Consider the following 14,711-nt stretch of genomic DNA (forward strand, 5'->3'; position numbering starts at 1 on the left):
AAACAAAAAAAAGCCCAATAAATTCTTCGTAATGTACACAAACCGGCGTCGTTAATGGTCAAACAGAGTTTCCATTTTCTTGCTTTATTAAAAAAAGCCTGAGCACGTGTTAACACATAAGTGGTATGCTTGTAAATTACAGTATACTTGCATGGTAATTTCGTCTTTTGAAAATCTACGACCCCACCTGGTAAGTGCTTCTTCATTTATTACTCACCACAAGAGGAGAAAAATAAACTTAAAACAGAACAAAAAAATAAACTTAAAGAGAAAAAAGCGCCAAATTAGTTTTCTCTCTGAGGATTACAATAAGAAGTAAAACAGAACATTCCGGTGATCGGAAGATGACTTCGGGGACTAGAACGCCGACTTGGAAAGAGAGAGAGAACAACAAACGGCGAGAGCGGCGAAGACGTGCGATTGCGGCTAAGATCTTCGCGGGGCTTAGGATTCATGGGAACTTTAAGCTGCCGAAACACTGCGATAACAACGAAGTTCTCAAAGCTCTTTGCAATGAAGCTGGTTGGACCGTAGAGGAAGACGGAACTACTTACCGTAAGGTAAAAACCAAATCTCAAACCTTTCAGTAATGAAACTGTGAATAGATCTGAGCTTTCGATAGGGTAGAGAAAACGTAAAATTTTAATGATGCAAATCGGACGGTTGAGATTTAGTTTTTACCGGTTTAGTGGTCATGGCAAACGTCAGATCGAAACCGTTCTGGTGAACTGAAACAAAAGCATGAATGTTGTGTAAGATTCGCTGATGCTTAACACACTCTGTTCACTTTCAGACGAGAATATTATCTCCTAATGACTTATTTACCCTTAGCTATTGCACGTCTAACAAGTATCTGTATGGGTAGTATCGTCATTTTGTCCGTCAATTCGTTTTTTGTCTAGTGAGGTCAATATAAAATGTAGTTATTTTTTATTTTTTTGGATATGAGGAATTTTCTTTTTGTGTTTTTCTTTGGTTATCATCTTTTGCTTTAATGAGATGTTCAAAAAAAAAAAATCTTTTGCTTTAGTGAAAAACTTTAGGACACGTCTGTTTCACGAAACTTACCATTGATAATGTGTTTGGATTCCTTAGTACGACGATCGAGGAAGACTTTAATCATCTTTCCTCACATGTTCTTTTTTCCCTTTTCAGACTGATGCTTTCTCTGAAATTCCTATTTCTATTTTTTTTCCTGAAAGTAATTTTTCTCGACAAACCTTTTTCTTTTGTTTGCTTATATGTTCACACCAGTCACTAAAGTTCACATTGACATTAAAAATAAGTTAATTAACTTTCCAAGAAATACCTTTTATTTAGAAATGTAGCTGTTGTTTTAGTACTAACAAGAAGAAAACTATACTCTATCAAGAGCATTAATAATGGGAATTTTGCTAAAAAGAGAGACAAAAAACATTAGCATTGTTCTAGTACGATATCCTTGGTATATATATTTGTTGTTTGTTTAAAGATCTAAAATCTATAAAATTGCCGTGATTCTTGTTTAATCAGTCAATAGAATTGAGATTGGGAAAATGATTTCTCTTTAGCCAACACCTATGATGATGTTTGGATTTTGCCTGTGTGCGGGGAAATAAAATAAAATTAAATGGAATTATTCATTGGTTGACCACTAAATGCCAAAGAAATCATTGTTCCTTCACCTTTTCTTCTTTTTAGCTGCATTTGGATTTTCAATTTATCAATCATAGTGTCATTTTGTTCGTGCTCACCAGCTTAGCATTTCGTTAAAAAGGAACATGTTAAGCTCTCTTTTATGTAACTAAATCCCATTAACAAAGATTGTTCTTTAACCACATTACAAATCAAACAATATGATTTTGTTTTCTTGGTGCATTTTGGTTTTCAATTATCAATCATAATGTCGTTTTTGTTCTTTGCCTTTTTGCCTTTGGTAAAATGGGAAGATTACATTTTTAACTCTCTTTTGTGTGATTAATCCACTAACTAAAGATTTTTTTTGAGAATGTATTAGGAATATGGTATGCTTTGGTTTTATGTTTGTGATGTTGAATATACTCTTGTGTAGGGATGCAAACCAATGGATCGAGTGGAACTCATGAACGGTTCTACTTCAGCGAGTCCATGCTCATCTTACCAACCAAGCCCACGTGGTTCCTACAATCCAAGCCCTTCATCTTCCTCATTCCCTAGTCCTACAAACATATTTGGCGATGCTAACTCACTAATCCCATGGCTCAAGAACCTCTCTTCAAACTCGCCTTCCAAGCTTCCCTTCTTCCACGGGAACTCCATAAGCGCTCCCGTGACTCCACCGCTGGCTCGAAGCCCTACTCGTGACCAAGTAATCATCCCAGAATCTGGATGGCTCTCTGGAATGCAAACCCCACAGAGCGGACCGTCCTCTCCTACTTTCAGCTTAGTCTCGAGAAACCCGTTTTTCGACAAAGCGGCTTTTAAAATGGGAGATTGTAGCTCACCAATGTGGACTCCTGGACAAAGTGGAAACTGCTCTCCAGCTATTCCTGCTGGTGTTGATCAAAACTCTGACGTGCCAATGGCTGATGGAATGGCGGCTGAGTTTGCGTTTGGAATGGTGAAGCCTTGGGAAGGAGAAAGGATACATGGAGAATGCGTTTCAGAGGATTTAGAACTTACACTTGGAAATTCAAGAACCAGATGATGATTTGGAGTGAAGAAGATCAAACATCGTTTGCTATCAATCATGTCTCTTATCAAATTAGTTAATCTCTTGCTTTTCATTTCATCTTTGTTTGTCTGTTTTTTTTTACTAGTGTGATGATTAAAGGTGATTAAAAAGGGAAAAGAAAGAAGAAGAAAAAAAAAAACATTTTGGAACTCTATCTTTTTCTTGTTGGCTTTTGACTAAAGTTGTGGTTGAGTAGAATTTTGTCTCTCCAAGTTTGTTTATTTTATATTAATTAATTTTATAATTATAGTGGGTTATTCATGTAAAATATTAGAGCCAAATTGGAATTTGATAAACCATTTTGAACGTGAGAATTTATCAGCAATCTGTCATTTGATTTGATTTTTTTTCTTACATTTAGAAGATAACAAAAAACTAGATTAAATTGAAGAAATCAAAGATTTTTTCCAAGAAGTCGTACGTAACCCAATAGAAACTTCAATGGACAATGACGACCACATGTGGCTGATATTTGTAACCAACGTGAGAATCTGATTTAGGACCACAAAGTACATTGACTTCAACGTAACTGTACGAGTAATACTGACCGTTAAGTATGTACCCTGGATTATGTCCAATTGCAAAATATCACTGAGGCCATGTTCGTTTACGTGTCGCGCGACCTGCGACCTGCGACCTGCGACTAAGATTACGTTCGTTTACGTGTCGCGCGACTTGCGTCTTGCGACCTGCGACTAAACCTGCGATTTGCGACTAAAACTATGTTCGTTTACGTGTCGCGCGACCTGCGATCTGCGACCTGCGACCAGTCGCGCGATCAAAATTTTCTTAATTTTTAGTCGCTATTTTTTCGGGCGACTTAATTGGGAACCCGCGACTGGTCGCGCGATTAGTCGCGCGACATCAAAACGAACAACAACCTGCGACTTGCGACTTGCGACCAATCGCAGGTCGCATGTTACGCGACAACGAAACGAACAACAACATGCGACCTGCGATCAGTCGCAAGTCGCATGTCGCAGGTCGCAGGTCGCGCGACATGTAAACGAACACCGCCTGAATTGCTTAACGGAACTGCATAATGGGCTAACAATTGGGCCCATATATAGATGAACTATATACATACGCCTCATTCCGACCAAAACCGAACCCTTTATAAGTTAGTTCTCCACAGCTCTGCCTCTCCAGGCCTCATTTAGAGTAAGTAAGTTTTCTGGTTGGTTCCTTTTCAGTTTGATTGTAGGTTCAAATAAAAAGATTGGTATATATTTAAATCAATTCTCTATAGCTCTTAGTTACATACTATGAATTTTTTTTGGGCTAAACACAAGGTGAACATTTTCTTGATAAACGTAAGAGGCCATATAGGCAAAGTAGCAAGGCGCTAGAACATCATCACTGAGAGTAATGAGTTTCTCGACACTAAAGTAATCAAAATATAGAAAAAAATGATGTGTTTCTTCAACTCTAACAATTTTTTTTGAGAAATTCTTATCTACTTGGCTTTATATCATGAATCTGTTTAATGTTACTCTCAAGGTTTGACTTAATTGTTGAATTTAAAAGTCCTAAAGAGTTTTCTATAAAACTTTCAAAGTTTAAGGTCTAAAATTGAATATTCAAATAGTTCAGGGGGTTTAATGCATTTTCTCCTTAATATTGTTTGTTCTTCTTCACCGCTAAGCGCCGCTTCCTCTAAAAGAATCCTCAGAAGCAAGTCTTCGATTGCTAAACCCTAAACCTATTACAAAACCACCTTCGTTCTGGGCCGCGTCCTTCTCTCTCTCCCAAGCAATTCAGGTAAACGTAAGTTCTCTTTGATTCCTTCCCAAAGTTCTTAGCTTTTCATGAAGTTAATCGAAAACTTGATTCCCATGTCGTAAATGGCCCAACTTTGTAATGGGTTTTGATCATCTGACGTAAAAATCACTACTTTCGAGGTGCCCTGAATCCAATAACCAGTTTTGGGTTTCTTCTTTGAATGGTTTTGGATTGGTTTTTTGCAGAATGATAACTGCACTTTCATGGATACCTAAAGGGTCTTTAAAGGCTGTTCCTGATGCTGCTGAGCCTCCTTCAAAGGAAGAGATCAAAGAGCTCATTGAGAGTGGAGCTTTCGTTGGAAGGTGAATTGTTTTATTCTTCTTTGTTTCTGTAATTTAAGAGATGAGAAGATGATAATATGAGTTTACTTGTAACAGTGTGGATGGTAGTAACGAGGATGGAGAAGACATAGAGGAAGAAGAAGATGGGGATCAGATTAGTGAAGTTGATCGCGCCAAGGCTGTAGCAGAAGCTTTTGGTAAATCATCCAATAGCAAATCTTCCTCTATGGAGGTTGATGAGGTAGCCGCTGCGATGAAAGAACTCGACATGGATAACTATGATGAAGAGGATGATGGTACCTTTACCTCATTCATTTGGTGCAGAGCAGATTTTTGCCGTATTGTATCCTTACCTTTTTTTGTTGTTGTTGTGGTGTTGGACTTAGGAATTGAACTCTTCAGCTCTGGGCTTGGGGATCTTTATTATCCAAGTAATGAGTTGGATCCCTATCTGAAGGATGCTGCTGTAAGATTATATTCACTGTTTCTGTTGCAACTTATGATGGTTCAAAGTTTTGTGTATGGAATATAAAGGTTTGATTTTTTTAGGATGACGATGATGACGATGAAGAGGATATTGATGATACAACAATCAAGCCAACAGATTCAGTGATTATCTGCGCTAGGAATGAAGATGAAGTCAGTCATCTAGAGGTATATGGTCAATCCTTCTCTCTTATGTAGGTTAAAATGTTGAAGATTGGGGCTTATATATATGTTTATGACCAGGTTTATGTGTACGAGGAATCATCCAACGGCTCACCAAACATGTATGTTCATCATCACATAGTTATACCGGAGTTTCCATTGTGTACTGCATGGATTGATTGTCCACTTAAAGGAGGGGACAAAGGTTAAGTGTACACTCTTTATCTTTCATTCTTGCTGTGGAGGAACTATCATTTTTTACTATGTTGTTTTGTCTTGGTATTGGCAGGGAATTTTGTAGCTATTGGATCAAAGGATTCGCCGACAATAGAGATATGGGATCTTGACGTTGTATGTAAAACGTTACCGTCTTTGTGTTAATTGTTTGCTCTAATCAACAATGAGAGTACTGATAAGGTTGTTATAATGCTTTAGAGGGACGAGGTGCTCCCTTGTGTGCAACTAGGAGGAATAGAGGAGATGAAGATTATCAAGAAAAAGAAGAGTAAGAAAGAGAAGATCAGGAAGCCGGTATGCTCACATCAAACACATCTGTTCCTTGTTCTTGGCAAATTCTGATGTATTCTTTGTCTTTTTTAGATATACAAAGAAGGCAGCCACACTGATTCAGTACTTGGTCTTGCTTGGAACAAGGAGTTTCGGTATGTTTAGGCTTTACCAGTGCCCATGATTGAAATTTTCTTCTGGTTTTCTCTCTAGACATTTCTGATTTTCTTTTAATTTTACTGGATAAAAGGAATATACTGGCTAGTGCTAGTGCCGACAGAAAGGTTAAGGTGTGGGATGTAGCTACTGGACAATGTAAGATCACTATGGAGCATCACACAAAGGAGGTAAGAACATGACTCATAGAATTATCAATTTTTTATTTATTCTGTTGCATATATTCTCATGGTATATAGTTTTGTGTGGATCACAGGTTCAAGCGGTTGCTTGGAATCATTATGCTCCAGAAGTGCTTCTCAGTGGGTCATTTGATCAGACTGTTGTATTGGTAACTTTCTTTATTCCATGTTTTCCTCTATCTTTTACCGAGAGTTATCATTAGTATGAGTTTGTATATTATGTTGCAGAAAGACGGACGACAACCTTCGCACTCTGGTTTCAAATGGTCTGTCATGTCTGATGTCGAAAGCTTAGCCTGGAATCCTCACAATGATCACTCCTTTGTGGTGAGTGACATTATCCTTTTGCTCTTATAGTAGACAAAATACGATGTTATAGCAGTTTTAAACATTTTCTTAAATAACCTTCTCTCTTAGGTAAGCCTTGAGGATGGAACTGTGAAAGGTTTTGATATACGCGCCGCGCAGTCAGGTTCTGATTCTGATTTAAAACCAAGCTTCACTATCCAAGCACATGACCAAGACAAAGGAGTCTCCTCCATCTCATACAACACTTCTGCACCTAATGTACATCAATCTCCCTCTTAAAGTCCTTATAGCATTTCATATATATATTTTATTTATAATCAGTTTTCACCATTTATGAGCTGTAATTTACAGCTTTTGGCTACGGGTTCTATGGACAAAACGGTTAAACTTTGGGATCTTTCAAACAACGAGCCTTCATGCATTACTTCACACAAACCAAAAGCTGTAAGAACCAATCAACATAATAACTCTGTTTTGCTCCCTCAGTAGTTCATGCTTATTTGTTTCTTGACCATTCTGATTATGTCACCAGGGAGCTGTATTCTCCATTTCCTTCTCAGCGGACAATCCTTTCTTGCTTGCTATTGGTGGCTCAAAGGGAGAGCTACATGTGAGTAAAGATTAATATACAAGAAAACTAATACAAATCACTTTTTATTTGGAAGTTTTAACTTACCTTGTTTGTGTCTACGTTTGCAGGTTTGGGATACGCTCTTGGACGCTAACGTCGCTCGCAAATATGGGAAAAACCAATCTTGAAAAGTCCACAAGGCTCACTTGTTTCTTTTGAAGCTGCTGTGATGGTGATCGTTGGATCCGAACACAATCATGCAAAAGTTTTGCAGTTTCTTTTCTGTTTTTGACTTTAGGTTGTTTTTTTTTTATCTCCTATGATTATGGAATGGTGCAAGGGTGTGTGTGAGCTTTATGTTTGTCGAACTCTTAAGATTGCCAGTCTTTTTAAAACTTTTCAAGAAGCTTTATTAGTATCACATGTTACATTTATGTAGGGTTTTTTTTTAAGCTCTATCAGTGTTTTGAAAACCAACCGGCCATTCAAATGACTTGCCCATCTTACCAATTCCGGCCTTCCGGGTTGCTCTAAAAGCCAGATTGGAATTAAACTGCCAAAACCGATTTAAAACCAGTAAAAGTTTTGCAATGAACCAGGTCAATATCAAAATTCGGGTTTAAAACTAAAATTTTTGAAGTAAAAAAAATAATCAACAATTTGATATAAAAAAAATCACATTAGTTTAAGATAATTACCTAATTGTATTGTTTACAATATTTTATAATTATAATACCGATAAAAGTATATAAATTAATTATATAATTTTTAATTTATATTTTAATATATAAAAAAAACTGCTAGATGAACGGGTTGGACCGGTCCGATCATTGACTTAACTACTATGTCGAGTCAATGTCCGATCCGGTTTTCCAAAACGTTAACTATGATATTATAAATTACAAAAAAAATTATGCTGAAATTTCTACACCGACAATTATAATCATATATGATTTTACATTTTGAATCATCAAATGAAAATTCCCTGCTAATTTTAATTGCATCATAGATTTTTAATAATTTTTTTCTATTAATTTACATAATTATTTATTAAATTGTTTTATCCGGTACCCCAAATCTTAATCTCCCTAAATCTTAACCTCGTAGTATAGAAATATTAGTAAACTCTCAATCAAATAATTGTAGTTGAACAAAAAGGTAGTGGAAAATATTAATATGTATATTTTCCAAGAAAGGTAGTGGAAAAGATTAAAGGTAGTTTGATGTTTTACAATGAAACGAAGATATACGACCTTATGCATGTACTCTATTACTCACTACTTGATGAGTTCATATTACGCACAGTTTGTTCATGGAGTGCGTATACGTGACGTCTCTTTTGAGACTTTGGATTTGTATACAAACTAGTCATGCTATATTCATCCAAACCTTAGACAATAGAGCCCAATTCAATTCGATAGTTGAAGAAGAAACCGACAAATAAAATAGGAACCGGCGATTAGGCTTTGCTAACGACTTCTACGACAGTAGTACCCTAGTAGGTAGTTAATTTCAACATACAAAAGAACACAGCAACGTCTAGTAAACAAAGTCCTTGTCTGCCACAAAACTTATGAAATCTCAACCAATTCTTGTTATCTTTATGACTAAAAGAGTCAAAAGCCTGAGATCTTTACGAAATCCCGATTTGGTATTGTTACCTCCGTGGCATTTAAAATGCATAAAGCCATATGAATCGAAACTTCAAAATTCAAAATTTCAAAGGAAACAAGAAAATTAATATATTTGATCTACGCACAATGTATATGATTGGGAGCTTATCACTTATCTCTTCATGTTTTCAGTTTCGCATGTTTCAAAATACATTCTATGTTTTTGTATTGTTATTACTGAGACCAATATATTTTTTCTTATTATTGTAGTGATCTTATAGCTAAAAATGTACACAAAATATAATAAAATTGGTCGCATGTATCATGGAGTATGTAAATAAAACTTGATTTGCGTACTTCTTTGATTAGTTACGAATCAAGTAACAGTTTATAATCATAATTTAACAAACCCTGATTTTCGAGATGAGTCTTTTTTTCTTCGACAGACACTTCAAAGTCATGTGGGAATGGGATCTCTGTTGAAGGTAACCGTAAATAGTGGGAGGTTAGAGATTCTGCATGCGCATTGTAAAATAGTCTACCATCCAAGTCACTTCTTTAAAGTACACACTTCGTTATGGTTCATAACAAAATCTAAACTATTAAAACAGAAATATATTTTATACTTAACCCTGATTTTTCCACAATAATTACCATTACATGCCATTGAGTTAAACCATTCGTATTAAATTATCAAACCACCTCATTTTAATTTACTTATTTAATCAATTATAATTAATAACTTAACAATCGTAAATTTTTACAAAATTTAGAAAGTCTCTACATCTTCCTGCCGTTGAATGCTCCGTTATTCCATTACATATATGCATGTTCTAAAACGCGGCTGGGGTGGACGTTTACTCGCCGGTAGGAACTGTGGGGATTTCGCGTTTTTGTGATGAAATCGAATTGATTTATTGAAGAAATCGAGTTCATTTTGAAAAAAAAAAGTGATAAAAGCTTCGTCATAAGAGCACCATTATCCTGGTCTTTTAAGAGGGTCTCTTACATTTATTAGGATTAAAAAAAAATGAAAAATATTGATAAACCTAAAAGACGTCTCTTAATCATGGACAAGAAGAGACGTCTCTTGTGATTCCTCTTCCTCCCTCTTCACCTTCTCCAGAACTTCATCTCACTCTCATCTTTATCTCTCTCCCGACTTGTGAATTCGGTTTCGAATCCAAGTCTCCTCCGTCGCCCAGACTTTGGATTGGGCTCAGCAAGACGGGGACGAAAGCGGAGACGTGAGCGCATCGGTCTACCGTCGCCGGTACACTGAATCGTCCTAAGCGGTATGGAGACATGGCGAACCGTAGAGTCTCGAGCCGTACCCGTAAGGTTGCTACGAAGATGGCGGCAGCTCTTACAAGCACCGACAATCGAACCCAGGTGTGTTGTCTGATTTCGAAATCACTTTTTGATTATTTTTTTTCCTTGGCAATGAGACTTCATTTGTGTTTGGTTGATTCTAGGCTGCTATAGCTAGGCTGGAAGCTTTAGAGAACGACAATGGAGCCCTAGAGGTGGTTGATTTGAACGACGATGAAGAAGCATCTCTCGACGAAGAAGATGATCTCGGTTAGCCTTGGCTATGCTCTTTGAGCAAGCTGGTACTGTTGAAATAGCTGAGGTGAATATGGTTTTTTGAACCTTTCTTGGTTGCTTGCTATTTCTACTTATTCAATAGCATTGCTTCAAGGTCATGTATGTTCTCTGTGCATTGGTATTTGCATCAATGGGAGTCAAAATGAGATAAAGTTTAGTTCTTTGGATTAAGTGTTATGTCTGGTCCGAGAGAATTGTTGAAGTGATTAGAATTGTGTGAATTGAGTTGGTATAAGCCTCAACGTATGCATTTTTGTTCACTATGCATTGGTTTAAGGTCTTGTGTGTTCTATGCATTGCAATTTATACTCTTTTCCCTTAGCTTCCTTTCCAATAATGGCTGTATGATGTGTCCCGCTCTCTCTTTTATAGGGGAATTGCTCCTGAACAAACACTTGCTTTCCAATATTGGTATGTTATCTACTCTCACAATGAACAAACATTTGCTTTCTTTCACTTGTTAATACAACTCATTAGTCTGTTAAAGCTTCCTTTGATCTCTATTCTGGTTCAAGTTCTGCAGCTACAACATACCTAACCCGCTGAGCAAGACGTCTCCTCCTATATACCCCCACCAAGCGCACAATCAGGATCATTGAAAGCATAAGAGACACTAATTGAGCACTTGGAGTTCAGTTGCCTTATTTTTGGGGGGAAGGTACCTGAGCAGTGTGGTGGCGGGCTGCTTGTGTGAGGAGACTTCGAGCTTGTCTTCTCCACTTTGTACGTTCTTTTATGTTCCTTTAGAAACTTGTATGCTTTTGTAAGTACTAGTATTCACATGTTTTATAAACTTGTATAAATGAAACTAGTATTACTTAAGAAAAAGTTTAAGTTTAATAAGAAAATTCAAAATTTTGGTATTTAATTAATTTTTTTTTTAAGAACCCTTAAATAAGAGACTTGCAATGGAGCAAGTAAATTTTCGGATCTCTTCATCCGGTCTCTTCATTCACTTTTACAATTAAAACATATTAAAAAAAAAATAAGAAACCCATTTAGAGTCTCTAGGATAATGGTGCTCTAAGACTCGTAACTATGGCAGCCACGCAGAAAAAAAATAGGTTAGAGGAGACGAAGACTTTGAAATTACAATAAAACCCTTAGTTAGTATAAATGAGTAAAATTCTCATTAATTAGCATGGAAGGAGCGTCGATCTTACTACTTGGTTGTCGAACAAGGAAGAACTTACCAGTTTAGCTATGGAAAGTTACTGAACCTTTTGGCACCCGTAAATATGTGACTATAAAACTAAAAATTTTATATTAACTAAAATCTATAATTTTAAAAGCCATAAAGTAAATCTCTATTTATGTTCAACCTAAACATTAAATATTCCAGTCAACTAAAATTCAATTCAAAACAAGAACACCTTATTGTATTCAGATTAAAAGGTTTTAATGTAGTTTAATTACCATCTTCCTAAAGAAAGCCTTTATCATGTTAATACTTTTAAATCTTTAGCCCAGAAAATCATATGTCATTTCGGTCTGTATAGATGAAAAGTATGACCTATCGCAAGAAAAAATCCAGATTGTCAAAGTACATAGTTAAACAAAATGTGAATTCGATTTATAGATACCTACAATCAAGGATATTCAAAATATAATTCCTATTTTTGGGTATGCAATTAACAAAGTGTAAATTATATACCAATATTCCTATTAGCAACACTCTACTTGTTTGAGCTATTTTATAGTAACAAATCTAATATATTCAAATGAAGGAATTATAAATCTATTATTCATAATTCGGACATATTCTTGGTATAGAACGTGTTATTGACGATTTGTATCTGTTATGTTAACTAACTAAATATTATTTACAACATAAATAAAAAGAATATTTATCAGGTTGGTAAAATATATATCTATCTACTTTTAAAACGTATCAAGTATGATATATTTTTCGGTTAAGATTTCTTTAAATTCCTACATATATACACGACCAAGCTAAATAAGTATACCTCAATCCTATAAGGTGACAGCACAATATAAACAAAAAAACATAAAAATGTCTAGCAAAAGTTTTTACTCAAATTTAATATACAAAACAGTTTTTACTTTTCTAAAAAATATCAAACCGTTTAAATCAGATGGCAACTCAAGTTAAATTGCTTTATTCGTGGAAGCAAAACACGTCCTATGGAGAAGAGTCTTAAAACGGTCCTAGCTGAGGAATCGGTAAGTTGAACATATAATACTTTATAGGTTTCAAGCAGACATGTAATACAAGCAAATGTTATTAATATATAATATAAAAATTTATAATAGTAAAACACACATCCGCGCGAGCGCGCGGATCAAAATCTATTTCACAACTATAACACAAAAGACTTTATTATTGCCAAGTTTTTCATACTATATTATTCGAAAAGAAGGGTTTTCATACTATAATATTTAATTGAAACTTTCAAACTCGATGGATGTATTAGTCAGAGTTTCGGTTTAAACGAAACTTGTGCATTGTGTCAATGACAATATTATTAGTGATATGATCTACTTGACCAATAACATTAGTGTTACATTTTTAAATCTGAGTGCACCAGTAAAAATTCAGCATGTGATGGATCGGATGTAGTATGTATTTCTAAAAAAAAATTGAATTTTTGAGGCTACTAAAAATATAAATCTAAAAAATTATAAAATTATTCATTCACATAGTAATATACAAACCCTAAATAGATATTAGGGGTGATTGGTTAGGTTGTAACAAGTTACTTTAGCTTTAATTTTTATCTACATCGTTAAAAACTATCAATCATACTTTATATTAGTTTTTAAAATTACAACCAAAAAATTAAAACTACAGCAAAAAAGCAAAATAAAATAGATGTAAAAGTCTTATTTTCTAAAACCATCTCTTTTTGGCTGTAAAAAATTTTAGAACTATATCTCTTAAAATTAAATCAAAAAATCATACAGACTAAATTTTAAAGTAAATTTTTTACCGTTACCGCCCAACGAATCACCACCATTGCCTCGATACGTTTTGCTTACTTTGATTTCTTTTGTTTTGATTTCACGACAACTAGATCGTGTCGTGATATGGGTAATACTATTAGTACTGAGATTTCTGTGACATAATTATTATGAATTCGACACGACATTTGCAGTGAATATATCATTCATTTTTCCTAACTTTCTTCGCTCATAATTCAGTTGATCTGAAGACATTTTCTAGCTCCAGCTTTATGAATTTCTTTCTAGACATTGTATGCTAATCAATCTAGATTATTTTCTAGCTTGAACGTGGTTATGTTTATGCAATTGTTTACATAATAGTTTGATCATACACTAATTAAAATTAAATTCCGGGTTATCAGCCAAAAATGGTTGTGCATGCATATGTACGTATTAATTCTTATTGTAGTTCCCGAATGTATTTGTAGTAGCTAGATACTTGATATATTAAGCTATTTAACATTGATCAAACGAATATCATTGATGTGTTAGGAGATAATTTTATATCAATTTAGATGACATTTTCGACGATGTGTATGAACTGTGAATTGTAAATAACATTCTTTGGCTTATATTCTATATTTCATTCTCATAATTAGTTACATGTTTGGATGGATAAGACGAACATAATAATAATTTACATGCTTAAAATATTCTACATGATCTGGTCCGACCCATAGTTACATAGACTATTCTTCTGCTCGACTCATACTAGACCACTCCGGCGTCTAGAGTCAGATACGATGATGCTTTTTCGTTTTGATAAATACAAATATATAAATCTATGTAAAGCATGTCTGTATTTTAGGTTGGTAGTTGAAGACTTGAAGAGACCTTCATCAATTTCATCATGTGACAGACATCGTTTTCAATTTCCCATTTATAATAAACTTTGCATGACCTAAGTTCTTTTTTGTGTGGTCCATTTGATACGGACAATTTTGGGTGTCTCAACATCCAACTCCAACATATGATCAGACTTGAGCGGAGGATCGCGATATACCATTACGAGTATTCAAAATACTTAAGATTCCGTAATGGATATTTAGTTTAGAAATCAGGATGTCTGGGTCTGGTGGTCAAATATAATATTAATATTTTTTTTGTCTGAAACTTAGACAGTTTTTATATAGACTCTGCAAACTAAACTAATAGCTCTTCGGATTTTTTTATAGTTTCAAGTCTATGGCCGAAAGCTTCTATAGTTACGATATCGGCTTGTTTGATTTGTTTTACTCTTTTTTTCTTTGATTTGTTTTATTTCCAGACACTTGGTTTGTTTGATTGCCAATTTATTTTAAATCTGGCAAAAACATTTATTATTTTTTTGTATGTTTCTTCCAATAGATTTGGTAAACCAAAAATTTTGGTTCA

At 34.9% G+C, this 14,711-nt stretch overlaps 2 protein-coding genes across 2 annotated transcripts; both read left to right on the plus strand.

Moving 5' to 3' along the window:
• Nucleotides 1–149: 149 nt before the first annotated feature.
• Nucleotides 150–2,846, plus strand: LOC106423203 (BES1/BZR1 homolog protein 3-like). The gene is made up of 2 exons (XM_022694593.2): nt 150–560; nt 2,051–2,846. The coding sequence occupies exons 1-2, from the start codon at nt 345–347 to the stop codon at nt 2,663–2,665; spliced, it is 831 nt and encodes a 276-aa protein (XP_022550314.1). The 5' UTR covers nt 150–344; the 3' UTR covers nt 2,666–2,846.
• Nucleotides 2,847–4,288: 1,442 nt separating this feature from the next.
• Nucleotides 4,289–7,573, plus strand: LOC106423194 (periodic tryptophan protein 1 homolog). The gene is made up of 16 exons (XM_013863975.3): nt 4,289–4,459; nt 4,660–4,779; nt 4,855–5,054; nt 5,145–5,224; nt 5,308–5,412; nt 5,488–5,611; nt 5,696–5,757; nt 5,842–5,937; nt 6,007–6,068; nt 6,164–6,260; nt 6,347–6,421; nt 6,501–6,599; nt 6,690–6,839; nt 6,933–7,025; nt 7,114–7,191; nt 7,281–7,573. Exons 2-16 carry the CDS (start codon nt 4,661–4,663, stop codon nt 7,338–7,340), a joined length of 1,500 nt encoding a protein of 499 aa, XP_013719429.2. The 5' UTR covers nt 4,289–4,459; nt 4,660; the 3' UTR covers nt 7,341–7,573.
• Nucleotides 7,574–14,711: the final 7,138 nt, after the last annotated feature.

This window comes from Brassica napus, chromosome C1 (genome assembly GCF_020379485.1).
Source record: "Brassica napus cultivar Da-Ae chromosome C1, Da-Ae, whole genome shotgun sequence".
NCBI classification, from domain to species: Eukaryota; Viridiplantae; Streptophyta; class Magnoliopsida; order Brassicales; family Brassicaceae; genus Brassica; species Brassica napus.

Coding starts and splice junctions, on each gene's coding strand:
- LOC106423203 (XM_022694593.2), top strand. CDS start 345: ATGACTTCGGGGACTAGAACGCCGACTTGGAAAGAGAGAGAGAACAAC. Junction 561..2,050: donor ACGGAACTACTTACCGTAAG/GTAAAAACCAAA, acceptor ACTCTTGTGTAG/GGATGCAAACCAATGGATCG.
- LOC106423194 (XM_013863975.3), top strand. CDS start 4,661: ATGATAACTGCACTTTCATGGATACCTAAAGGGTCTTTAAAGGCTGTT. Junction 5,055..5,144: donor CTATGATGAAGAGGATGATG/GTACCTTTACCT, acceptor TGTTGGACTTAG/GAATTGAACTCTTCAGCTCT. Junction 6,840..6,932: donor ACAACACTTCTGCACCTAAT/GTACATCAATCT, acceptor TGTAATTTACAG/CTTTTGGCTACGGGTTCTAT.